The sequence below is a fragment of the Botrytis porri genome (assembly GCF_014898465.1).
Source record: "Botrytis porri strain MUCL 3234 chromosome Unknown BPOR_001, whole genome shotgun sequence".
NCBI classification, from domain to species: Eukaryota; Fungi; Ascomycota; class Leotiomycetes; order Helotiales; family Sclerotiniaceae; genus Botrytis; species Botrytis porri.
Window position 1 is genome coordinate 1087970 of NW_024066075.1, and position 26624 is coordinate 1114593.

The 26624-nt window shown below is 44.3% G+C and overlaps 8 protein-coding genes across 8 annotated transcripts; 4 read left to right on the forward strand and 4 right to left on the reverse strand.

Moving 5' to 3' along the window:
• Window positions 1-513: 513 nt before the first annotated feature.
• EAF01_000324 (uncharacterized protein) lies at window positions 514-2227 on the reverse strand (the record flags this gene model as incomplete). Its single annotated transcript, XM_038908574.1, has 4 exons — window positions 514-824; window positions 879-1982; window positions 2037-2090; window positions 2140-2227. 4 exons carry the CDS (start codon window positions 2225-2227, stop codon window positions 514-516), a joined length of 1557 nt encoding a protein of 518 aa, XP_038775480.1.
• Window positions 2228-3084: 857 nt separating this feature from the next.
• Window positions 3085-5571, reverse strand: EAF01_000325 (uncharacterized protein; the record flags this gene model as incomplete). The annotated part of the gene is made up of 3 exons (XM_038908575.1): window positions 3085-4725; window positions 4774-5401; window positions 5564-5571. 3 exons carry the CDS (start codon window positions 5569-5571, stop codon window positions 3085-3087), a joined length of 2277 nt encoding a protein of 758 aa, XP_038775481.1.
• Window positions 5572-8214: 2643 nt separating this feature from the next.
• EAF01_000326 (uncharacterized protein) lies at window positions 8215-8991 on the reverse strand (the record flags this gene model as incomplete). Its single annotated transcript, XM_038908576.1, has 4 exons — window positions 8215-8545; window positions 8659-8706; window positions 8768-8835; window positions 8956-8991. 4 exons carry the CDS (start codon window positions 8989-8991, stop codon window positions 8215-8217), a joined length of 483 nt encoding a protein of 160 aa, XP_038775482.1.
• A 262-nt stretch (window positions 8992-9253) lies between these two features.
• Window positions 9254-10154, forward strand: EAF01_000327 (uncharacterized protein; the record flags this gene model as incomplete). Its single annotated transcript, XM_038908577.1, has 5 exons — window positions 9254-9261; window positions 9417-9455; window positions 9514-9531; window positions 9588-9686; window positions 9743-10154. 5 exons carry the CDS (start codon window positions 9254-9256, stop codon window positions 10152-10154), a joined length of 576 nt encoding a protein of 191 aa, XP_038775483.1.
• Window positions 10155-10563: 409 nt separating this feature from the next.
• Window positions 10564-11967, reverse strand: EAF01_000328 (uncharacterized protein; the record flags this gene model as incomplete). The annotated part of the gene is made up of 1 exon (XM_038908578.1): window positions 10564-11967. One exon carries the CDS (start codon window positions 11965-11967, stop codon window positions 10564-10566), a length of 1404 nt encoding a protein of 467 aa, XP_038775484.1.
• A 454-nt stretch (window positions 11968-12421) lies between these two features.
• Window positions 12422-17585, forward strand: EAF01_000329 (uncharacterized protein; the record flags this gene model as incomplete). Its single annotated transcript, XM_038908579.1, has 2 exons — window positions 12422-12656; window positions 12709-17585. The coding sequence occupies 2 exons, from the start codon at window positions 12422-12424 to the stop codon at window positions 17583-17585; spliced, it is 5112 nt and encodes a 1703-aa protein (XP_038775485.1).
• An 812-nt stretch (window positions 17586-18397) lies between these two features.
• Window positions 18398-21437, forward strand: EAF01_000330 (uncharacterized protein; the record flags this gene model as incomplete). Its single annotated transcript, XM_038908580.1, has 3 exons — window positions 18398-18870; window positions 18937-20698; window positions 20823-21437. 3 exons carry the CDS (start codon window positions 18398-18400, stop codon window positions 21435-21437), a joined length of 2850 nt encoding a protein of 949 aa, XP_038775486.1.
• Window positions 21438-22066: 629 nt separating this feature from the next.
• EAF01_000331 (uncharacterized protein) lies at window positions 22067-25555 on the forward strand (the record flags this gene model as incomplete). The annotated part of the gene is made up of 5 exons (XM_038908581.1): window positions 22067-22107; window positions 22199-22339; window positions 22467-22948; window positions 22999-25412; window positions 25469-25555. 5 exons carry the CDS (start codon window positions 22067-22069, stop codon window positions 25553-25555), a joined length of 3165 nt encoding a protein of 1054 aa, XP_038775487.1.
• Between the last annotated feature and the right edge of the window lie 1069 nt (window positions 25556-26624).

The window sequence follows — 26624 nt, forward strand, 5'->3', positions numbered from 1 at the left end:
CACGCGAGAATCACCTTTCAAATGCATCATATCATCGTCTGACTCTCGCCTACATCGACTGCCGAAAGTAAAAGTTGAAGGCACAATCAATTAGAATGATGTCTCACGTCAGTAGGTATATCTCGCACGGTAACATACGTAAAGCGAGAGGTATTTGCTTATCAGACACACATGTGCTTCGCCCTGCTTTACTTCACTTTACCCGTGGCCGTGGAAATACCACTGTGAAGATGGGTCCCCACAGCTGTGGCTACGAAATGTGAAGCACTGGGTAATGGCAATACCCAAGTAGAGATGACATGCAACTGCCTAACATTCAGTAATTGTATAAATATTAATTCATAATTTACATAAAACATACCCCATTCTCAAGCCAGAACGCCATCCTCCTATGTTTTGAAATCCTTCCGTTAAGACGTATGCATACAATTTGAGAAAAAGATCAATCTCCACGAGTCAATCACCTTTTTAGTTGCGTGGAGTTCCTCCTCATGCTCAGTTCAAATCATTAACCTATTTTTTATCCCCAAATTTCTGGTGAATGGCCCGAATTTGCTCCTCGACATTTACATTCTGCATCATTTCATATCGTGCTCTGTCTGCTTTGTCCACCGGAGTACCATCGTAACCATTCGCCGCCTTCTTCCTTCGAGCGGCTTCTTCTTCTGTTATATGTTGCCCTGTGGCCCCATCAAAAATATCACTTCTTTGACTCGCTAAGCGTTTAAGATTATTAGCAACATCTTGTGTTGAGAGATTAGTTGTTGCATAGCGGCTCTCTGCCTTCGCTTTTTGTTCTTTCCACCTAGGATCAAGCAATTCAACTATAAAAGTGTTAGTTGGCTGAGTTCATCAAAAGATTTAGAGTGTGAACTTACTTCTCATATGAGCATCGAGCTCATCATAAGGAATCTGTTGATTACAATTGGGGCAAAGGGCCATTTGTTGCTTGTTAGCAGCTCTTGCGGCAGCTCTAGGAACGTAGTTCTCCTTGATTCTCATAGGTGCAGCGCCACCCTTAGCTTCGGCCTGTGCTTGCTGAGCACGCGCTCTAGCCTCAGTTCGCTCTCGTATCCTCTGTTCTTCTTCGTCCTCATCTTCGCTATTCCTCTGGCGTGGGTCCTGGTATTGTGGCTGATATGATGGTTGCGGCACTGGTGGTGGAGCCATGTTATATTGTGGTTGAGCATACGATCCATCGAATATTCCGTCATCTCCAGGCATAGCTTCCTCAATGCGCATGTGTGTCGAGTTGATTGACATTTGCGCCTTTTGGTCCAGAGAGGCGAATTGAAGTTCGTTCAGTGAAGTTGGTGGAGGTAAGTTTGTCTGATCATCAGCCTCTGTGAAGATAACAGTCTCTACTACGACAAAGTCGTGCCAATCAATTTGTGCATATGTGAGCTTCTCCTTCTCAACAGCCTCCTCCTTCTTCTGCTTTTGTTCGTCTTGGAATTTGAACCACTCTGCCCTTTGCTTGGCTCTACCCAAAACGTGAAATTTATCGTCTACATTTGCCTGTAACTCTTTAATTCTCTCCTGCTGCATCTTTCCACCTTCTCCATCCATACCACTCGCTCGCAACAACATAGTATATTGATCAATTAATCGCTGGAAGAAGTTGTGCAAACTGTGATTAGGTCTCAAGAAGTCGAACTGATAATTCCCCGTTTCCCTCTGAGATAGTGTCGTCATAAAGTGTCTACCATTCTTCGCAACGAATAACGCGGTTAACCGGACTACCTCGAGATCCTGCGCACTGATATTGGGCATGCGCGCTGAGAAATGGAACTCTGGTGGTTCAGGCGGTCCTTTAGGTTTCTCTGCTTCCGCCGGCGCCTCTCCAGCTCTACCTGCCGCAACTGCGGTTCCCCTGCCTTCTTTGATCTCGCTGAGTCGCCATAAGTAGTATGCATTGTATGCATCATTGGTGCTAAGGAAGGAAAATTTAGGGTTGGTTCTTTCTTTTTCTCTGATACGATCTAAGATTATTAGCTTGATGCTGGTATAACATATTGAGCTCAAGAATGCCTCACCTTCGAAATTGATTCCATTTCGCGCAACATAGCCTGCTGTCTTCTCGAGAATAGCTATTATGATGTTAGATGATACTCTCTCAATGTTGATTTGATCGCGTACCTTTGATTTCCTTTGGTGGTAACACAACGCCTTGAGGTGGTTTTATTTCATCAAGAGCTGCAACAGCATCTGCAACTGAAGGGGCCATGTTGATTACTGTGACTAGTTGTAGTTGAAGTGGCCTTTCTTACTGTTGTTGTTATTTCAATTGGTGGTTGACTTCTGTATCTACAAGAAATGCGACCAGTAGTAGCCTTACACAAGAAATCTAGCCCTGCAACAGCCCTGAGCGAGAGCTCGAGGCGGAACTTAGTTTGACCGATATCCGAGATTCATCCTGGGTGCCACATATTCTTAACCCACGATTGGCTGACTCCCTCAGATGAGATGGAAGACTCGGATTAAAATGCGTGCGTATTCTGGAGGATCTCGGAAATATAGATTATCGAATTATTAATCCGCGAAATGACAACTAATTGAGAAGCCATTTATTCGACCTCTCACCGAGTGCTTCCTCCTTCCCACTCATCTACAGTCAGTCTACTGTCTCATCTTCTACCTCTGAGATAGTTTTGTCACAAGTGGCCAGCGGACCTGTTCCATGCTACTTACTCGCTTCAATCCACAGATGATCACCGATAATCACAATTAAAACAAAATTAGCCCAAAATATATACACAAGAAGCATATCACATCTCTTCTCTTATTTCATAGCATTAATCTTATCTTATTCCGTAGCACCCATAGCAGTTGTGGCATCATACATGCCAACAACCCAGCTATCGCTATTGTCCCCCTCGTAATCCATTATTATGTAAAATAAGCAAGGTATGGTATGTACCGCCGATTAACCCATGCAAAATAACGCCGTTGCTTTTCAACCGGCAATGAGCCATTGGAACCATGTAGAATTCCATCCCTCCTTTTGCCAAACTCCTCCAAAAGATTCAAACCCAACAATTATTAATCATAACATGATATTGAATGCCAGCTCGAATTGGGCTATTAAAAAGCTCCAGGTATGGCAATCGAAAGCGTCTCTGTGTCGTCACTGCTTTCGATAGACTCCTCGTTTTGTACCGAGGACTCTGATTGTGGCGTGTCCTCTGCTAAAATGTGAATTTCTTCCGTGTTCCCTTTTTGTTCTGGTTCAATGTGTTCCACTTCATTTGCATCTTGAAAATCTTCTGCATTGCTGATCTGTTCCATTTCTTGATCTTCATCTTCTGGTTCAGTTTCGGGAATCACAACACTAGAACTCTCTGCAAGTTCCGATTCCGATTGTGGTTTGGGTGCCGTCGCCGGTGCCGTTTCTTTCTCTGCTTCCTGATTCTCCAACCCAGAATCGACGATCGGAACATCAGCCCTCTCTACTTCCTCCCGAAGGGGACTAGGGAGGATTTCTCCGTCACCTGACCTTCTCCCAAAACCGGTTACGTTGACGGGTGAGAGTTCACTGGTTGGTGTAATGTCCCTAGGTATGATTTCGATAGACCGGTCCGATTCTCCACTGATCTTGCGTCTTCTTTCATCATCACTTAAGCGAGGACTCCTAGATGATTCTTGATTCCAAGACTGTACACATGGAATAACCCCGCCGCCGACACGGCACCAGAACATCCGTTCTCTTAACCTAACACTCTCTTCCCAGGCGGCTTTATCAGACTCCTCATCTTCACCTCTCCAGTGACCTTCTTTAAGGACACGTAAAAAGCTCATAAACCCGCAAGTCGAACGAACGCGTCCTAGACAATACAGGCATAGAGGGTACCTTTGCGCATTGTCGCTCTCGCTCGTTCGGAATCTATGGCTTCTGATATGTTCTGGTCCTTTTCGAGCTTCGCCACAAAGAGAGCAGGGAAATGCATATGGTTTTATGGATGAAGGCATCGGTTCAACAACGAGCGACCCTTCACATACTGCATTTAGGACTGTCCTTCGAGCGAGCCAAGAAAGCCCTGGGGCATTGTCGAGACGAAGCGTGGGCTCGATATCTTCGGCGAGAGCTCGTTTATAAAATTTCGTCTCTTTCAATGGGGTCAAAGAATTGGGACCATCTCTTGAGCTCGAGCTCACATTGGAGGCTGGTGTAGTTGGCGTTGCGGGGGAAGATCCAAATGTGCCCAATGTTGAGATGGAAGATGTTGACCCATTATTTGGCGCATGTGTCGAAGACCCAGTGTATGCTCCTAATCCTAATCCCAAACCAATTCCTCCATAGGATCCACTGGAAACGCGACTCCCAACAACATTTCTTGACATGCGCAGTAGAGAGATAAAATCATCGTAAGCTCCAAGGTCAGTTCGAAGGACAGGTTGAATCAGGTGCAAGAAGCTCGTGGGATATGAAGGAGAGACCGGTTCCGGAATGGACGATGATTGTATTGAGTCCGAGTTATACATATTCTCGTCCTTGCGATCGGTTTGATGCAAAGCTGGAGTTGATGGTGCGGTGCCATTTGTTTGGTTTGTTTGATCATCCTGTTCCTCGGTCATGTGTTCCATAACTTGCTTCAACTCTGCCAACTGTTCTTGTTGTGACTTTAGTAAATTCTCTGCCTCCTGAAGTTGTGCTTTTAGTTGATCGTTCTTTTTGTTCACGATATCATATTCCTTCTGTGCTTGCTCTCGAGCCGTGATCACCATCTGTCAATGTTAGCATTTATTGCATTGAATAGCTTTATTCAGACCAACCTTGTTCGCCTCCTCGAATAAAGCTGTGGTGAGGTTCTCCAATTCTAGCTCGATACTCTTCTTTTCTTTCTCAACTTCCCTTCTTTTATTCCTCTCTTCTGTCAAGATCGCATTGAGTTTGGCCTTCTCGGCTTCGGCTATCGAGCTCCTTATCAGTACTCCATTGGATACTAGCGCTTTGTGCTCTCTATTTTCCCGTTCAAGCTGCTTGTTTCGTTCTCTTAAAGCCTCAAGCTCATGTCGAGTGGCGCTTAAACTATCGTCGAGAGTGGTCTGCTGATTTATCGCGTTTATAAGCTTTTTGCTCAGTGTTGTAACCTCCTCGCTCAAATGTGCATTGCTCAGCTCTTGATACTGTTCTTGATTTGAAACGGGGCCGTCGATTGTAGGCGATGAGACTCTACTCCGAGGGTCCGGAAGAGTGCTCAAATTCTCCTCGTGATCCATATAGGGAGCGAAGGCCCTTGGCGTAGGTATTCCCGGGGCGTTTGATACTGTAGCCATCGTAGGCAGGGTAGTAGTCGATATTGATTTCGTTATCGTCTTTGTAGAAGAACCCGAGAGAGAGCGGATGTGTTGTAAGGACCGACGATGATTATATTGAGTCCATCCAGCAATGTGGATGAAGCTGTATGATAAGTTGCATTGTTAGTTGTTGTTGTTGTTGTTGTTGAACATGATTTGATTAATTTTTTTTTCTTTTGACCATATGAATGAATGAGATTGATCAAATCATTATGATAAAGTCAAGTGAAGTCAAGTATAATGCAATATAATATAACAAACTTACTCGGACATTTGATTCTTTGAAGAGGCTTAGAGCCTCGTTCCCGATTAGAAAGCCACCAAAGAAATGCGAGTTGACGATTATTACGTAGTAGATTAGCGGCAGTAAATGTGCCTAATGACCTAAACCAGGAAGGTCCTTCAAGATCTCGGAGTCTTTCTTTACTGATGCTTTTACGTATCGTATCGAATCGATGAAAGGTGGGAAAGACAGAGCAAGAAAGGGATTGAAGATTGATAAAGTAAGATTACAAGAGGAATCAAAATTGGAAGAAAATGTATGTAAGGAGAAAAAGAAAGAAGAACCAGTAGAAGAAGAAGAAGAGAGAGAGAGAGAGAGAGAGATAAAAGAAAAGGAAAAAAGTAAGTACTTAGATTGACTAAATTATTATTACTCCTATGAAGGGTGTGTGTGTTTGTGTGTTGAGAGAAAATCAAAAGTTGGGAGAAAGTATAGCAAGTGCTCGTACAGTATTATCGAGGTGTGTTTGATCGGGTTATGAATTTCCCGATAATCCAGATAATAATACGTAGATTTGCCAGGAAAGGAAAACGGAAAACGACGCGGCGTCATACGTCTGTCTAAACGCTGGATGATACGACCCAATCAAAATCCCACTCGGATGGGGGATACAAGAAAAGGGAAAAGTCAAAAGTCAAAAGAAGAAGGAAAAGCAAGGAAAAGGGAACAGAGGGAACAGAGGAAAAAGAGGAAAAAGAAGAAGAGAGGAACCAGAGCAAAAATGACTCTCTGGTAAAAGAGAGACAATTTGTAGAATCTTTCAAAACATAATAATGGCATGTAATGTTGTTCAAAGTATACGATTATGCGAGGATAATAGGTATTGCATAGTACTTATTACTGGGTATGTATGTAGATGTACTTCGTAGAGGGTTTGACTGTCATTTTAATTACCTAGTAGGATTAGGGGGTTACAAAGAGAAAGCATCCATCATCTCCTCACGTTCGATTCAAAAGGGTCTTGTCTCTCGGTCTTGGTATCAATCTATCAATCAATCAATCTATCTATCTGTCTATCAATCTATCTATCTATGATTCTAACCCAGGGTTCTCTAACGAATGGTATGCATATTTGACTTGTTCAGACTTACTTCATGCATGCAAGTGGTCTACATCGTATATCATATCATACATCGTACTCCGCACTTCTTTTATTAGGGGTTGTTGAAGAGGGGGACAGTTGATACTAGGAGACTAGGTCGATGGGTACTACTACTATCCTATCTGAGCCTATCCAATGAATCAATACATTGTAGAATAAAAATAATCAATTCGGTGATATCAATATCAATATCACTCTCACTACCTCAATCTCAATCCGTCAATAATTCATCATCCCTGATACTTCCAAGATTTTTATTAATTTTCATAAATCACATTTCCATTCGATATGCTTGCTTGTGTCAGCTCATCACTCATCACTCATCACCCATCACCCATCGCTTATCAGATGAAGAAGAAAGGCTCGGAAGGTACGACATCCCTAGTATCCGGTATCTACCATCCCAGGGATTAGCTTTATGAGGAAGGTCTGAACTCATAAGTCCCGAATAGTTTTGTCTCGCATTTCTTTTTTGGCCGGCTTCTCCTCAGACCACTCCGTAAGTCATAGCACCCATCTTACTTTCTGATATCCTTCCATTCAAGAGTCAAGACTGAAATGGGCAAGTCGAGATTCTCGAGGACTTAATCTTGGAGGGCTCGATCCTCACTACCACTATCTTTGCTAAGACACATCAGAACCTCAAATAGGTAACACTTTCGTCCTTACTTATTATGTGATAGCGTATACAAATACGCGCCCCCCCTTCAGACTCTTACCGTGGCTATGCTGCACCCCCCGCAAATTCGTGCACCAAGAATGTTAACTTGTGCGCGGCTGGATCTCTCGCCTCCTCGGCCAGTACCGATTTTTTTCTGGTGCATTGTCATAACAGATGCCAGCTGGAGATGTAGATCATTCACCAACGATGTGTGGAGTACAGCTTTTATAGATCATGCACAAATCCAGGGTATTATATTGCTAGTTGATATCTACTGTCGGTATGCTTTCGGCATTACTATTCTCACTCAAATCATATCCATTTGACGCCCAAGGAACATGAAAAGTGATTGTATAATTTCATTCTCTCAACAACCACACCAGGATAAGAAACCTCATGTAAACTGCACCGATCCAGACTCAACATTGTGAGACAAGTATAGGAAACTTATCGCAGATCTGCTGAATGGCATGCATCATGGAAAGGAAAAAGAGGTAGGGGGATTGTAATGTATTCAAATGAGGCTGCATCCAGAACATAGGAGACTCTGGATGATCAAACGCCAAATTCGACGGGGATTGTTCTTGGAACACTTGTGAGGGCTTCGGAGAAGTGGGAAATCTTCTACCTAAGCGTGACAAATACGGCTCCGAAGGAATGGGGAGATGGGGAAGAAGTAATAGGAAAAATCGTTGTTCACTGAAATTTGCTGCAAACACATGGCCATGCATGTCATCGGATGCTGTTGGAAACCTATCAGATTCTTGAAGGTATTGCACATATTTAATTTTTATCATGCAACGCTAGAAGCCTCTGACCCTCATTGTATCATATCCCGCAAAGAAACCCAAACAAACCCCAGCCCAGAGCTTAGATAGTCGTCTCGTATGCGATTGGTACAATTGTCTCTGGTACGTTATCCTTCATCGAAATGGTTCTGGCCTCTCTTGGCATGGCTGGCTGTCTCTTCAAGTGAACGTGGGTGCCGTCGGCCTTCGATTGCTTCTTCAGCTCGGCGTTCTTCTTGACTCTGCGGACGAACTCCTCTCTTGAGCGGGAGAGGGAGACGTGCTCGATTCTGAGGTTGACACGCTTCTCGATGTATCTGTGCTTAACCTTCTTGTAGATGATAACACCAACGGCGCTCTTGGTGACGTTGTAGACGACACCAGTCTTTCCGTGGTAAACCTTATGGGGCATACTGAACAGAAGTCAGTACACGAATTCGTCCTCCAAGTATTCCACCCTCTGCTCGCAAACCTCCATGTCGATTCTTCCCCGGAAATTTATATATGATGGATAATTTTGACTAACCCCTTTTGAACAGCACCGTTTGCCTTGATATCAACAATGTCACCGACCCTGAAAATAAATTAGTATTTTGCGATATATCGAAATTGCGTAGAAATGGACATCTACATACTTGTATTGTCTCAAGTAGGTCGACAACTTGATCATACCATGATCCTTGAAGTTTCTGCTGAATGCATACTGGAAATGAGTTAGTTACTGCTCTCGAGTCCAAGATTGCCGTCGTCGCATCGAGTTCAAAGCTGCGGCCGTAGCAATCCTCTCCAAATAGTGCAACTAAATGGAAAATAATGAACTCACCCGAGTACCGGCGCGGAGACCTGCTGGGTGACCCATTTTGTCGATGTAGGATGGGTATTCGGAGGGAGGTCGAAGTTATTCAGAAATTGTCGATAATCTTTCTATTGCAAATTGACGCTGGTATCGGCAACTCCAACTTTCAAAAATCTTCGCTTAAATTTGCGCCTTCCCACTTTGGTGGTAGCTCGGGTCAAATGCCCTAATTGAAATTCCGGAACATCGAAAAATTACAGGAACAAAATTTACAGCCAGCGATCAACAACCTCACGACGACAATCGACTCGACGTATTAGCAAAAATGGCCCCGTACGTATTGTCCATACTCTGAAGCTTCAGATTTACTTAGATCAATCTCGAAATTATCTGGAGTTTTTTTTTGGCTTTGAATTGAATCGTTTTGGGAAAATCACCTCGATCGCAACAAGGCCAATTTGAGTTCGTTTGCTAATATTTCTGAACAGACGTTCATACTCCAAGACCTACAAGGTCCCACGTCGTCCGTAAGTTCTCCATCGATTACATGTTTGCGCTTTGTAATTTATGCTGACAATTCTATAGCTTCGAGAGTGCTCGTTTGTAAGTGGACCACTGTTCTAGAGCTTGCTCTGTTCAAGTCACTGATTATTTCCTAGGGACTCCGAATTGAAGATTGTCGGAGAGTATGGTCTCCGCAACAAGCGTGAGGTCTGGCGTGTCCAGTTGACTCTCTCCAAGATTCGTCGTGCTGCCCGGTATGTGAAGTGCTTCAATTCGAAAAGTTCTCAATGTGCTAACAAATTCAATTCAGTCAATTGCTCACCCTTGACGAGAAGGACCCAAAGAGACTTTTCGAAGGTAACGCCCTTATTCGTCGTCTTGTTCGTGTCGGTGTCCTCGACGAGTCCCGCATGAAGCTCGATTACGTTTTGGCTTTGAAGATTGAGGATTTCATGGAGCGTCGTCTTCAAACCTGTGTCTACAAGCTCGGTCTTGCCAAGTCCATCCACCACGCTCGTGTCCTCATCCGTCAAAGACACATCCGTGTTGGTAAGCAAATTGTCAACGTTCCATCATTCGTTGTCCGTCTCGACTCCCAAAAGCACATCGATTTCGCATTGAGCTCGCCATTCGGAGGTGGACGCCCAGGACGTGTCCGCAGAAAGAAGGCCAAGGCTTCCGAGAAGAAGGATGATGATGCCGAGGAAGAAGATGAGGAATAGAGGAACATTTTGATACCAAAATCTTTCCTATCTACATCATGAGGGTTACACTTTAGCAGGGGTTAGGGCCGGTTACGCATGTAAAGCAGACATCTCAGCGTCGAGCTATAAAATAAAAGCCGTATTCCATGATGAATTATTAATGATCACTTTTTTTTTAATGATTTCATTGTTCAAGAATATACTATTCGACGAATAATTTGTGACATGATCAATCTATCATCAATATTGGCATATGGACAACAGTATTATACATTAGCTTCTCCAAGTACCAAAAGCTATTTTTCCATTTTTGATATCATCACACCGAACTGTTTTTGGAAACTGAAAGCGGCTTGAGATTGAATGATCAATGATGGTTTCGATGGTTGAAAAAAATTGTCTAATTATTTATTATTGAATCTGCTCGTCATACTAATTCGTCTTTTCCTATGAAAGCATTCATTGGATCGTCGGCAGCTATACGCTTCTTCTTCCATGCATCCATATCCTCCTCGGAAACACCAGAGTGCATCTCTTCCGCAGTGCGTTTCTTCGTCTGTTGTGTGATAGCCGAAGGCTTTTCCACCTCGCTCCTTGCTGGTTCGACCTCTTCTGTGTCCTCATCCATCAGGATACCTCCTATTCGAGCACGCTCTGCATCTTGAAAAGCACTTTTACCTGCTTCTCCAACACAGTAACTGTTCTTGACCAGCGAATGACAACAAGAATAACCCCATTTGAAGTTAGACCACCAACTTCCCCATACAGAGGTGTGATTGTTGGGGAAAATGTCCTCGGGATATTTAGACTTCGCAGAGGCCTTCGGTGCTCCCTTGATTCCACCCGTCTCATCATATTCCACATATTTTTCAGACTCCACGACGGCTGCATCCCTAAGCTTTGCAGCCATAGGATTGCTGTCTCCGCCATATTTCTCCAAGAGCATTTTTTTATGCGCCTGTCGTTTGGCCTCGGCCTCTTCCTTCTCCTTTCTTCTATAGTATTCGCCAGAAGTAGGGTTGGCTTGTAAATGCTGTTTTGTGTCACCAGCCTTTTCCTGAGACTCCCAGGCATACTTCTGTGCCTTTTCAAATTCGGCGGCATCCCCAGAAGCTTTCAAAAATCCTTCTTCCGCAACCAGTGCCGCAGCCGTATCAGCAGTCGCTCCACTGTCCACCATAGATCTAGTCTTTGGGTCATACTTCGCCGAGTCCAGGTCCAAATTCAATAGATATTTTGCCGTGTCCTCGCGTATTCTCAGCTGCCTTGTCGATGTACTTTGATGTCTGCCCATATCTGATTCCTCGGCGTATTTTGCGCCATCATCATCGCCATCCTCATCAGCTTCTTCTCCATCTTTGCGCTGACCACTCTGTAGTTGCTTTTTCAGTTCTTCTAGCTGTGCATATTCATCTGTGACGGTCTTGTACTCTTTCGCATCGTATCCATTCCATCGATCTCTCTTTGCATCCCATCCCAGATCAACGTCCTGTATAACTTCATCTGCCTGTATGTCCTTTCCGGTCCATTTGGCGCCTTTTGCTCTAGGTCTGTTCAAACAATCCTTCGCCTTGTGTGTCATTGCTCCGCAATTTTCGCATGCGCCTTTTCGAAACTTGGTGGCTGCAGGACCCAGTTTCTTTCCACGATCATACCATTTTGACTGATCTAATTGGGCCTTTTGAAGACGCTGATGCTCGAGGTAATCGTTATTATCATCGTCGCCGATATAAAATGGCTTCTTTGCAATAAAAGCTGGGATATACTCGTTCTGGTCCTTGTTTGCCGCAGATTGTTCAGGCTTTCGAGGTTGTGTACCTGCGGGAGGCATTTTGAAGGTTTTGCTATATCAGAAAAAAACGCGATTGTATCAGTTTTTGGTATTTCAGTAACAGTACGTATAAAATTCGATGATATAATCGAAACTGTAAATTTGGTTCTGGACTAAAGAAAATAGGTAGGTGGATGTAGGAAAGGGAGGTGGATTTAGACAAGAGAGGATGTGGATCGATGGATAAACTCCATTGGGTAGCGGTGATAAGGTCTGCCCTGTCAGCACTTCTAGATTCAAGTCTATAGTCCCGTGACTTGGCGTAGCTTCGTGTGCGCGTTCGCGTTTGCGCCACTCAGATATGGTAGGAGAAAGAGAATGAAGATAAAACAGGAACGGCACTTACTACGGTTTTTCCCTTTTGTATCTGAAGGTATAGTGAGAAATGCGAAGTCATGAAAACTGACAACATCGACTCTCGCTGGGTGCCTCCATCCTAACACGTCCAATTGCCATGGACCTCTTTCGAGTACGTCTCAATTGCATTGATCATTATCAAGCTACACCTTCTCAACTTGATCCTCAATTAAAACGGAACATCAAACCTTCCGATCTTTACAAAGAGCCAAAAGTACCTGTCATTAGGATTTTCGGCTCAACGGAGACAGGTCAGAAGGTTTGCGCACATATCCATGGAGCATTTCCTTATCTATATATTGAGTATGAAGGCTCCCTCGATCCCGACGAAGGTTTGTCTCCGCTAAATCTCGATTGTTGTCTTGATGACTGATGAATTTGTAGTTGGAAGTTATATCCACAGACTCCATCTTTCAATTGATTATGCCCTGGCTGTGAGCTATCGTCGCAATGCATATGATGGAAATGCCAAATTTGTCGCACGTATCACCTTAGTGAAGGCGGTCCCATTCTATGGATTCCATGTTGGAGACCGCTTCTATCTTAAGATCTACATGCTGAATCCCATGGTAATGACGCGTCTCGCGGACATTTTGCGTCAGGGGACTGTTATGAAGCGAGTATTTCAACCATACGAAGCCCATCTTCAATTTCTTCTTCAGTGGATGGCGGACTATAATCTGTATGGATGTGGATATATTGATTCTAGTAAGGTTACATTTCGAGGTCCAGTGCCTCTACATAATGAAATTTCCTCATCAATGCACCTTTGGCATGACCGCTCAATACCTGATCATCTCATTACGAATGACGTGTATCTCCCTCGGGTCAGCCATTGTTCCTTGGAAGTTGATATCTGTGTCCAAAATATTCTCAATAGGAGGGATGTCAAACCACGTCTGCTCCACCATGACTTCGCTCAAAACCTTGGCCCTTCTGCCCCCGACGAGAAGTTAGTACAAAGCATGGCAGGCCTTTGGAAAGATGAAACCCGACGTCGAAAGTCTAAAATTCCGAATGCAACGGCTGGTAGTAGCCCATTCCCAGCCGAGGTAATGTTTTCTATGTCAGCAGACCCTCGACATTCCCAGGATGGTGGATGGTTGCACGAAAGCGAGTACAGGAAAATGGTCAAAACGCTCATCCAAGAAGAACGGAATAGAGGCGACCCTTCAAAACCAACTTTCAACACTTTCGTCAAACCCAAGCCCTTCGAGTCTTCCGTGAAAACTAGCCTTGAGTCGGTGGAAGACTTGTACCCGGAGAATCTTCGTCTCGCTTTTCAATCAGTGTATGAGGAACAGGGCCATCACAATTTGCATGGTCACCGTGGAGAAAGAGAGGTGGACGAAACCCTTATCGTCGAACTTGTAAACGGCCAAGAAGAAACTGAAGACTATTACGATTCTGATGAGGATATCATGAGAGGAATTGAGCTTTCCCAGAAGCAGAAAGGGGATTATATTGACGAAATCCTACACAAATCTCAAACAGATACGATGTTTGGTGACGAACCCTATTCCAATGCTGCTTCATCAGATGAATTGCAAGCGGTTCAGCTTGAAGAAGGCAAAGATCATCACAATTTTGTACACTCTCAAACAGCCTCTGCTGTAGCAGATGCTTTAGCCTTCAAATCTGCACAAATCAGTCTATTAGCTAGTCAGATTGATTCTGATTATGATAGCGGTCACAATCACAGGGGCCAAGACATTAAACTCGAATGGAAGAGATTACAATTAGAACAAGAACTTCCGGACGCGAAACGGCGGAAGACCATAGCTCAGCCCTCATTACAACTATCTCCTACATCATCTCTAGGACCAAGTGATGAACCTATTGAGCAACGAAGAAGCTTGGAGCCCAAGCCGCCTGGTGCTAAGATTTCCTCTCAAGACTCGCTGAATTTCCCTGTGACGAAAGATTCGCACGATTCGAGCACAAAGCTGAAACCCGGTCAGCGTTTTGGGGGTCAAGATACTCCTACAGAAAAAAAGCGCGTTTCTTTTCTTCCCAATCAAGCATCTACTACGAAGAACTCCGTTAAGGCTGTAAGCATGTCAAACTCCACAACGATATCAAGCCCGGTTCGAAAGCTAGGTTCCTCTGATCAGGATAAACTTTTCAAGGGAATCAAAGACAGCTTTGGAGCCAGTAGCAATTCATTACTGCTGGCACATCATCAATCTCCCCCATCAGCCCATTTTGTTTCTACAACAATGTCAAGTTTCGATCTGCCCCTAATCCTCCATCAAGATGCCTTTTACAGTAGAGAAGAAGATGTTCCCGAGCGCCCTAGGGAATGGGCGGGTAGAGAATTCAAACTTGGAAGCACGAGTGTGCCATTCCTTCCCGACTTCAATCCGTCTGCAACCTCAGACGCAACTTTTGGGCTTGGGTCTGTTGTTCTCCCCGATAGATTTAAAGACGAAGAAGTCTATCATCATCGGCGCCAGGAGTGCAGTCTTCGGGCTTGGACTTTTACAGAAACTCCGCCTAGTTATGCCAAAGTACACATTTGGGCTCGCAATGAGGAGTCTAAAATGAATGATAAATCCGAGAAGCCAAAGAGGGGCGTACCTTCCAATTCGGTTAGAAAGCACCGAAAGAAAGCGAAGCTTTCACAAATCGACGGCCCAACTCAAAAGAACCCGCATGGCTTCAAATACACACAAAAACTAGAGACTATTAACATTCAACGCGAGGCTCAATACATGAGTGTGATGAGTCTAGAGGTTCACGTCAATACGCGAGGGGGTTTTGTGCCCAATCCCGAAGAAGATGAGATTCAGTGTATTTTCTTCTGCTTTCTAGCGGACGTTAACGGCAATGGAGGTAGCCCATCAAAATTGGGGATCGCGGTCTTGTCCGTTGATGAAAATAACATTGCAGAGAGGATATCCAATCAAGTCCCCTTTGAGGTGCATGTAGAGACTTCTGAACTTGATCTGCTCGTCCGTATGGTCGAAATTGTGCGGGAGTACGATCCAGACATCCTGACTGGTTTCGAGGTCCACGGTGGATCTTGGGGGTATCTAATTGAACGGGCAAGAACTAAATACGACTATGACCTTTGTGATGAGTTCTCACGTATGAAAAGCCAATCTCACGGCCGTTTTGGCAAGGACGGCGACAAATGGGGATTCGATAATACATCCACAATTCGTGTTACAGGCCGACATATGATCAATATCTGGAGAGCCATGAGAGCTGAGCTTAATCTCCTGCAATATACATTGGAAAATGTGGTTTTCCATCTACTCCACCGGCGGATTCCGCACTATTCATGGGCCGATCTAAGAAACTGGTATACTAACGGGACAGCCAGAGATTTGTCTAAAGTACTCGCTTACTATGTGTCCCATGTAGAACTCAACTTAGAAATACTCGAGCAGAACGAATTGATCCCGCGTACAAGCGAACAAGCGCGGCTTTTGGGTGTTGATTTCTTCTCGGTTTTCTCCCGTGGTTCACAATTTAAGGTAGAATCTCTAATGTTTCGCATTGCAAAACCAGAGAACTTCATCTTGATATCCCCTAGCCGAAAACAAGTGGGTGGACAAAATGCGTTAGAGTGTCTTCCGCTCGTTATGGAGCCTCAAAGTGCTTTTTACAGCAGTCCATTACTGGTTCTTGATTTTCAAAGTTTGTATCCGAGTGTTATGATTGCTTATAATTATTGTTATTCGACGTACCTGGGACGAGTCGTAAACTGGCGAGGTACCAATAAAATGGGGTTCACTGAATATACAAGGGAAGACAGGTTATTGGAGTTGCTAAAAGACCACATTAACATTGCTCCAAATGGAATAATGTATGCAAAACCAAACATTCGGAAGAGTCTCCTGGCCAAAATGTTGGGGGAAATCCTTGAAACTCGTGTCATGGTGAAGAGTGGTATGAAGCTTGACAAGGAGGACAAAGCGCTGCAACGATTATTGAATAATAGGCAGCTTGCTCTGAAACTCATTGCCAACGTCACATACGGTTATACATCTGCATCATTTTCTGGTCGCATGCCGTGTTCAGAGATTGCTGACAGTATCGTTCAAACCGGACGAGAAACACTTGAGAAAGCCATTGCACTTATTCACTCGGTCAAACGATGGGGTGCAGAGGTGGTTTATGGAGATACCGACAGCTTATTCGTCTACCTCAAAGGTCGCAGCAAAGATCAAGCGTTCGATATTGGGAACGAGATTGCAAAAACGGTCACCAACATGAATCCACGTCCCGTCAAGCTCAAATTCGAGAAGGTGTATCATCCCTGCGTGCTTCTAGCTAAGAAGCGATATGTGGGCTTCAAGTACGAGAGCAAGTCACAAATCGACCCTGAGTTCGATGCGAAAGGCATTGAGACTGTGCGACGTGATGGCACTCCAGCTGAGCAAAAAATCGAAGAAAAAGCTCTCAAGATACTCTTTCGCACAGCTGATCTTAGTCAAGTAAAATCCTATTTCCAAGAGCAATGCGACAAAATCATGAAAGGCTCTGTATCTATTCAAGACTTTTGCTTTGCGAAAGAAGTCAAGCTTGGAACGTATAGTAACAAAGGACCACCACCTGCAGGAGCTCTTATTAGCACCAAAAAAATGTTGGAAGATGCAAGAACAGAGCCGCAGTATGGTGAGAGAGTTCCATATGTGGTCGTCACGGGCGCTCCAGGAGCACGATTAATCGATCGCTGTGTTGCGCCCGAAGAACTTCTTAACAGCGATCACAGCGAGCTAGATGCGGAATACTACATTTCTAAAAATCTGATTCCACCATTAGAACGAATCTTCAACCTTATGGGTGCCAATGTCAGAAGTTGGTATGATGAGACGCCCAAGGTTCAGCGCGTTCGCCGGCTCGAGGTTAATCTGGATCAAGGTCAACTTAGAGAGCTGGCAACAAACAAGAAAACACTCGAGTCATACATGAAATCATCATCATGTCTTGTTTGCAAAGACAAACTTGAGACCGAAGGATTCCTCTGCCCTGAGTGCCAGTCCAATTCTTCTGAGTCGATGCTTTCTCTGCAGAATAGACTCAACATTGAGGAAAAGAAGTTTCTAGACATCCAGAGCGTTTGCCAGGGTTGTTCTGGTTTATCGCCACTAGAGGAAGTGAAATGCGATAGTAAAGATTGTCCTGTATTTTATACAAGGACGAGACAGAGGGCAAGACTAAAAACAGAAAGGGCCTTCATGGTGCCAGCTATGCAGGCTCTATCGGCAACTTTTGAAACGGAGGTGGATTTCACAAACCTTGAGTGGTAATTAACAGTTTTCCTTGTTCATTTCTGCAATTAAGACTTTCTAGGGTCCTGTGATATCATTTCAGAGGCATAATCTTAGAGATGTAATATTTCAAAGCTGCCAAAGTAAAGCAATAATGCAATCATGAAAGTATAATCAATACGTGTAACATTGGCATCATGTGGGATAAGGATGACTTCTTGCGTACCGGCACTACTATAGGTATCTAGATAATAATGTACGATCAAACATAAATGTCACTCACTCTCATCAGTCATTGTCATATCCTGTAGGTACTATTTAGAACCTACTACTTATTACTATCAGATAATAGTCGTAATTAGCGATTATGTGAGGTGTTTAAAAATACAATCCCCGGTGAGCACTGGTCGTGGATCCAATCAAGGTTTTTATCCAAGCTCTACAATATTCCCCTCCTTCAATTGTGATTGTTAGCTTACTACCAATCCAGCACTCTCAAACCTACTTCATAAGTTATCTTTCAATTTGCGTGCCGGATGTGAGACATTATATGAGTGAGAGAAACAGCCTTTTTTTAAACATTAGGAAAATCATAATTTTTCAATTTTTTCTTTTTACAATCAAATTCACCGTCCACAATTCTCTAGAAAGGTATCCCAAGGATTGCCCGGCGTTTACAGGTCTGACGTCGCCACATGTTTTAGATGCCTTGCTTTCTTTGAATTGTTAAACATCAACAACTTCCCAAGTGTTGCTTTTTCCCACACTTCAACGGAATTTACTATTTGATTTCATGGAGATGTTCCGCTAATTACAATCCTTTCGTCTCTATACATGAAGGCGATATCATAATGGGAGGTTTAACATGGTTTCTTTTCATCTATTGCTTAGGTGGTCTCACCTTTCTTCCCCTCGTCGTAATAGCCATATTACTTCACGCATACTTTACCTTTCCAGATCGCGACGACACTGGCTCACGAAAAGATTACGACCCAATATTTCGACCCGGCGATGATGTCGATGCTATCAGATCCGCACAAAAATCCCTGGGTGAGAAGTTTCAACTTCACAACAACCACGAAGCGGATGTAGCTGCAGGATATTTCGCGATTTGCAGGGAATACTCACCAGGCGGAGTAAATGGAAAGCCTCCGGAACGAACAACTCCCACTGGATCAACTACAGTCTCTACGCCCAGTCCTAGCGTTTATCAGAGCATGTACAGAAGCTTATTTGAGAGGAAGACAAACAATGGCCCATTAGATAATAAGACAGCGGGGAAACCGCAGAAAAAGGGCGGCAATGTGTTCTACGTGGTCTTGAGGTAATTCCCGCGGAAGAAAGAGACCGGTGTCTCCGATATATCAGGGTATACTGACGATTATGCTAGGCATGGACATTTAATGCTGTTTGATGATGATGAGCAACTCGAAGTTCGCTACGTAGTGTCTTTGGCACATCACGACGTTAGCATATACTCGGGACTGAATGATATTACATCAGAAGGAGAATTGTTTATCAAAAGAAATGCCATTTGCTTGTCAAGGAAGCAGGGTGTTGGAGAGATGACTGCCGATGGCAAGCCATCTCAACCCTTCTATTTGTTTTCCGAGAATTGTTCTGATAAGGAAGATTTCTATTTCGCGCTTCTGCGAAACCAAGAGTCGGACTCGACACCAAAACCACCGGTTCCGTTGCAGTATGATGTGAAGGATATCATCACTCTTGTACAGAGGTTGCATTCATCCGAAGAACACCTTCAGACAAGATGGATTAATGCTTTAGTTGGCCGGATATTTCTTGCGCTTTACAAGACACCAGAAGTTGAGGATTTCATTCGCGCAAAGATCACCAAGAAGATTTCAAGAGTCAAAACTCCCAACTTTCTAAGGCAAATTACTCTTCGCAACGTGGATATGGGAGAGGCAGCACCAGTAATCACGAACCCACGTTTGAAGGATTTAACCGTAGATGGACAGCTTATCGTAGAGGCTGATATTCGCTATACAGGTAACTTTCGTCTCGAAGTTGCCGCCATAGCTCGCCTTGAGCTCGGCGCCCGCTTTAAAGCTCGAGAAGTGGACTTACTGTTAGCCGTTGTTTTAAAGAAGATTGAGGGGCACATCCTTCTCCGAATTAAGCCGCCTCCCTCAAATAGGCTATGGATTACATTTGAGACCATGCCAAAGATAGATATGACAATAGAGCCCATTGTGAGCTCACGGCAGATTACATATACATTGATTCTTCGCCAGATCGAGAATAGAATCAAGGAAGTTATCGCTGAGAGTTTAGTCTTTCCCAATTGGGATGATTCGCCATTTGCCAGTACTGTAGACAAGCTATGGAGAGGTGGCATCTGGGCAGATGACCGACGCGCCGAACGTTCTCATGATGCCGAAACTCTTGCCGCCGAGGATGGAGACGTAGAAGAGGTAGAGATTCTAGAAGCCGAGAACGACGACTCTACACCACCTGCACCACATATAGAAAAGAGCTATAGTGCTCCTGTGCTTGATATCAACCTTTCAACTACGATGCATTCACGCAAAGGCATGAAATCTACTTCAAATCTTGTCAGCCCATTGTCCCGTAGCTCTTCCACAGGGATTGAGGTGCGACCTTCGACGGGCGACAAACCACGAGCCCTTCGTTCGGGATCCTTCGCTAACGCCTCTTCTCCAGTGGTCACTACTGACATTACTAACGCGGACGCATTCAAGCCTTCGAGCCCTCCCAATGGAGATCATGCGGCAATCTCTATGGCTAAATTGTCCGCAAAGGCAGAACTCCCTGCAGAAATTCCTACCGAGTTTCCCAGTCGGCCCAAAAATGTTAAACTGAGTAGCAGCCAATCCTCATCATCTTCGAGGGACTCTTCACATTCGGAGAAAGCTTCCATGGGCAATTCAATACCGCAAGCTTCTTTGGAGCCATCATTGCTCACTGATAAATCCAGCATAAATTCTTACCCCTCGAGTCCTGCGAGTTTGAGTACTGCATCAATAAAGTCAGAATTTTCGACTCCTACCGGTTTGGCTGCTCCGAAGCGTGAGAATACCACATCTTCAGCAAAATCCTCCACGTCGGAAACCAAACGATTGTCTCTTGCCGCCGTTACCAACGCAGCGGCAACAGCCAAAACCTGGGGTGTAAGTGTATCATGAATTCCCCTTTGACGAATGCTTAGCTAGTGCATCCACTTTATGACACTACAAATCGTCCATCCTGAGTATGCTTATGTTCCTTGAATACAGACTAACATTGGCCTTATAGTGGAACGCTATCCAACGACGTAATGAGCATAGGGGAGGCAACTCATCAGAGTCGACGGAACCAGCCCAGCCGCGCGTCATGGGCCGTGGACAACCGTTACCTCCTCCTGGAGTTCCTTTACCTTTACCAGATAAGAAGACAAAAACAGCCCCTATCCCCGTGCCTAAGCGGAAGCCAATGCCTCCTCCTGCTTTGCAACAAAGGCACCAAACAGAATCACCTACCAGACGGCAGCATCACACTGCTCCACCACCTCCTCCACCCAGACGTAATTCTCGGAAAGATGTTGATACTGGAGACGACGGTCTCCTAGTTGTGTCGGCACCATCAGAACCAACAACGCCGGTAACCGAAGATTCACCTCAATATATGCAACCATGGGTGGATGACGTGGACGAGACGCTTGAAGAAACCCATCAATCTAAGATTGATGTTCCTTCGCCCGCTACCTCCGTTGCTCATGAGCCACCCCAACTTCCAAAGAGGCGATACCCACGGCGAGTTGCCTCAACTAGCCCCGAAGAAGATGGGCATAAGTTACCCTCGTGGATGGCAGCACAGGAGCGAGAAGCTCGGACTAAAAGCACTTTTGTTGATGAAGATGCAGGTCTTTGAGTTGTGATTTCGGATTTTTGGCTTTTACCTTGATCTCTCGAATAAGTCTGGTGCATGAGTGGCGCAGTACAAATACAAATTTGTTGGGTTCATATAGGAATTGAGGAATTGGTTATCCTACATTTGGCAGGGCGTTGTATGGTTCATAGCAATGGTAGGTAGGAACAGGACGGACATATGCAATGAATGATGAAATACCAATATCACAGTAATCTCATAAATACAAGCATCAAGACAAGACTACATCACCACGCTCTACGACTAGTAATAATACCTTTCATTGTCATGAGATGAGATTGCATTAATATGAAATTATTGACTTTGCAAGAAGATTAGGGTATTTCCTGGGCGTGCATCATTCATTCGTATGCAACACTGCACAGCCACAATAGACAGCTCCATGGCATAAAATTGACCGCCAGCCGCCCCATTACGCAGCTCCACTAAAACTTACCCCCGTACAAGCAAGCTACCGGGCCAGTACTAGAACAGTATGCATTATCAATATCTCGGTACAGCACCTTCGTCTTGTTAATCTTTTGATGTTTCCGACACTTCAACCTAGATAATTCTTCTCATACTTTACCATCTCTACTCCTGTCGATTTTGCGCTCTAGACGCTCCCAGCCATGTCGTACGCGGCATCTGCCAGAAACGTGGATCATACCAAGTAAGTTCGCGGGTATTTCGGGCTTCTCAAGCTTTCTATCCCCTATTGTTGGCAAACTATGAACTGTACTGACATTGTTATATTCGATCAGATCCGAGGCAGAACTTGCGATCAACATTCGGAAAGCTACAAGCATCGAGGAGACCGCGCCGAAACGCAAACATGTTCGTAGCTGTATTGTTTATACATGGGACCATAACAGCTCGGGTGCCTTCTGGGCTGGTATGAAAGTGTCAGTTTAAACCCTTTTTTACATGTATTGCAAAGACACCGTACCGGGCATCAGAAGTTCATGAGACTCCAATGATATAGAGAGGTAGAAAATGACGGAAATGACTAACTTCAAACCATTTTCACAGACAACCCATTCTTGCAGATGAGGTCCAAACATTCAAAGCGTTGATCACCGTTCACAAGGTTCTACAAGAGGGTCACCCATCGACTTTACGTGAAGCTATGGCGAATCGAAGTTGGCTCGACAGTTTGAATAGAGGCATGTCTGGTGAAGGTATGCGGGGCTACGGACCTCTGATAAAAGAATATGTCAACTTCTTGATGTCCAAATTGAACTTCCACCAACAGCATCCTGATTTTAATGGAACATTTGAATACGAGGAGTACATCAGCTTAAAGGGGATCAACGACCCAAACGAAGGTTACGAAACCATTTCGGATCTTATGACTTTGCAGGATAAGATCGAAAGGTTTCAGAAACTGATATTTGCGCATTTTCGAAATGGAGGCCACAACGAATGCAGAATATCGGCCTTGGTTCCATTGGTCCAGGAGAGTTATGGAATCTATAAATTCATCACGAGCATGTTACGGGCTATGCACACAAGTATGTTAGGAAGCTCATATCTAACTGTCGTATTCTGACGTGACCTGCAGCAACCGGCGATGAAGATGCTCTTGCGCCCCTGAGGGAAAAATACGATTCACAGCATCACCGCCTTGTAAAGTTTTATTACGAATGCTCCAACCTCCGATACCTCACGAGCTTGATCACTGTGCCAAAGCTACCGCAAGATCCACCCAATCTCCTTTCCGAAGATGATTCGGCTCCCAGATTACCTCAGCGACCGAAGCAAGAGATTGAGAGGCAAATTACACCTCCGAAGCCCCCTAAGACAGAGGAGCCGGATGAAATTGGCGAATTCTGGAAGAGTGAACAGGATCGACAAAACAGGGAGTATGAGGAACAACAGAGGGTGCTAGCGGAGCAGCAAAGACAACAAATGTTAGCACAACAACAAGCACAACTTCTAGCGCAGCAAAACTATGAAGAACAGCAGCGTCAACTGGCTGAGCAGCAAAGACGAGAGCAAGAACAATTGATGCTGCAACAATCTCAACAACAAACTTATGGTCGTCTGGCGGAACTCGAACGGGAGAACTTTGAGGCTCGAGCACAGTATGCAAGAGATCAACTTATGCTACAACAATATGATCAGAAGATAAAGGCACTAGAGAATGAGCTTACGCAGCTGCAGAACAGTTATGGGCAACAGATTGGAAGCAAAGAGGATCAAATCAAAGCTTTACAAGAGCAAGTCAACACTTGGAGGACTAAATATGAAGCACTCGCGAAGCTATACTCTCAATTGCGACACGAACATCTCGACCTACTTCAAAGATTCAAGAGTGTTCAGCTGAAGGCAGCTTCAGCCCAGGAAGCAATCGACAAGCGGGAAAAGTTGGAGCGAGAGATCAAGACCAAGAATCTCGAGCTCGCTGATATGATTAGAGAGAGAGATAGAGCTTTACATGAGAAAGACCGTCTCACCGGTGGTAATCGGGAGGAAGTCGAAAAACTCAAGCGTGAGCTTCGTATGGCTCTCGATCGTGCGGACAATTTGGAGCGAAGCAAGGGCAACGAATTGTCCACGATGCTTTCCAAATACAATCGTGAAATGGCAGATCTCGAGGAGGCCCTTCGCAACAAGACCCGAGCATTACAGGATGTCCATGCCAAATACAGTGAAGGTGGCTCAGATGCCGAAAGACTGCTCAAGGATAAGGAGGACGAATTGGAGGTCTACAAGCAAAGTTTGGACGATGCGCTGATCAGACTCAATGAGCTCGAGATGTCGAAAGGCGACACTGATCAGGCTTTAGATGGAGAGATTGACGCTATGCTCCTCTCAAATATTGACAAAATCAACGACATCATTGATTCAGTCCTTCAGAGTGGAGTTCAACGTGTTGATGACGCTCTTTACGAGCTTGATTCCACTATGCAAGCTGGTAACCAGAATGCAACCCCATCCTATGTCCTTTCGCAAATCGAAAAGGCTTCAGCAAGTGCTACTGAATTCGCTACCGCATTCAACAATTTCATAGCGGACGGTCCAAATAGTACCCATGCTGAAATCATTCGAACTATCAACGTCTTTGCTAGCTCCATTTCCGACGTACTTAGTAATACCAAGGGTCTCACAAGGCTTGCGACAGACGACAAGAAGGCCGACCAGCTTACCAATGGGGCGCGCCAATCAGCGCAGTCTACCGTTACATTTTTCCGTGCCTTGCAAAGTTTCCGACTTGATGGCATGGATCCGATGCAGCGAACTGAAGTTGTCATCAATAGCAACAATGAGGTACAGATCCATCTGCAACGCTTGAACAAACTTGCAGACACATTTGCGCCAAATAGCGGTAAACTTACAAACAATAAAGGCGATTTGGGAGATTTGGTTGACAACGAGCTTACCAAGGCCGCTGATGCAATCGCTGCTGCCGCTGCACGTTTAGCAAAGCTCAAGTCCAAACCCAAGGATCAATACTCAACATACAAACTTGAGATACACGATTCAATACTTGATGCTGCTATTGCCGTTACAAATGCCATTGCCAGATTGATCAAAGCGGCTACTGTTACTCAGCAAGAAATCGTTCAGGCTGGTCGTGGCTCGTCATCCAAGACAGCTTTTTACAAGAAAAACAACCGATGGACTGAGGGTCTCATCTCTGCCGCCAAAGCAGTGGCAACATCAACCAATACATTGATTGAGACTGCAGATGGAGTTCTTTCTGGACGCAACAGTCCGGAACAACTCATCGTTGCTTCCAATGATGTTGCAGCCTCCACAGCTCAGTTGGTCGCTGCTAGCAGAGTCAAAGCCGGTTTCATGAGCAAGAGCCAAGAGAGCTTGGAGCAAGCTAGTAAAGCTGTTGGCGCAGCCTGCAGGATTCTTGTCAGACAAGTGCAGAGCATGATCAAAGATCGAGATCAAGATGTTGAAGGAGAAGATTACGCCAAGCTTGGGGCGCATGAGTTTAAAGTCAGAGAAATGGAGCAGCAGGCAAGTTCCCTTGTATAACGATTTCTTTGAATTATTACTAACGTTTATGCTCACAGGTTGAAATCTTACAACTCGAAAACAATTTGTCGGCGGCGAGGAAGAGATTGGGTGAGATGCGAAAGATATCTTATTTGGAAGACTAGATCTTATGGCAGTGGTCGACGGTGGCTCTCTGTAGGCCGGCTGAGCATATACGCTTTGGCTGGGGGAAACAAAGGGCTGTATGGTTATTCTTTTAATAAGCGTGTGATATCCAGACTTCGTAGCAGTCCATTCATGGAAGATGATGGCTCTTGTAGGGAAGAAAGACATTCATGAAAACACTCTTGATACAGAAGCAAAATGAATCCTCCGAGTTTTATACATCACCCTTTTCACCTAACTATCTTTTATAGACGTATCAGAATCTGAAGAGACTTAATCAACTATCAGTTATCTAGAACATCATTAGGAAGTCTCGAAATGAGAATACTGAAATGGTAACTTCGCCAGTATAACAGAAGGCACATATTCTTTTTATTTAGTCTGATTGAGTTTTTCATGCCTTTTCAGTCACTCTATTTATAAAATATGATATTAATTCTAAATCTTGATTTTCTTAAAATCATAAAAGGAAGAAAGATTAAAAATTAATAGATATTATCATACTTAAAATTTTGAAATAAAAATATTATGAAATGGATTTTATATTAAAGATTGAATGTGAATATTTAATTAAATGTCGATAATCCTAATGATCTGGTTGGTCAATAAGTCCCTGTTAAGCGAAAGCGCCTTCAGTTAGCAGTCTAGGGGATACCAGCAGGAAGTTTGCAAGGATCTGATTGGCTCGTAATGTGTGTTGCTTGTTAGACACTATCATCTCCACCAGTTCGACTTGAATGCCCCTGATTCGGTGCCAGGGTTGTGGGATATTAGCAGAGGAGTGTTTGAACTTGGGTTGAAGGATTGGCATCATAGACTTAATTCTGTGATAAGTGAAGTTTAGAATATTGTTAGATTAAATGAGAATTAACACACAGACCTTCTCCATGTTAAAATGAGAATTCCCATAACACCATGAGACTACCAAGCATTCAGAAGTCAATCTGCACGACATCAGACGTTAGTAAGTAATCAATGCCATCGTGACATTAAGTGTTGATCATCCATGACCATCTCGGTTCCTAATATTTACCCCTATCGTAAAAAAAACCCCAAGCGATTGCAATT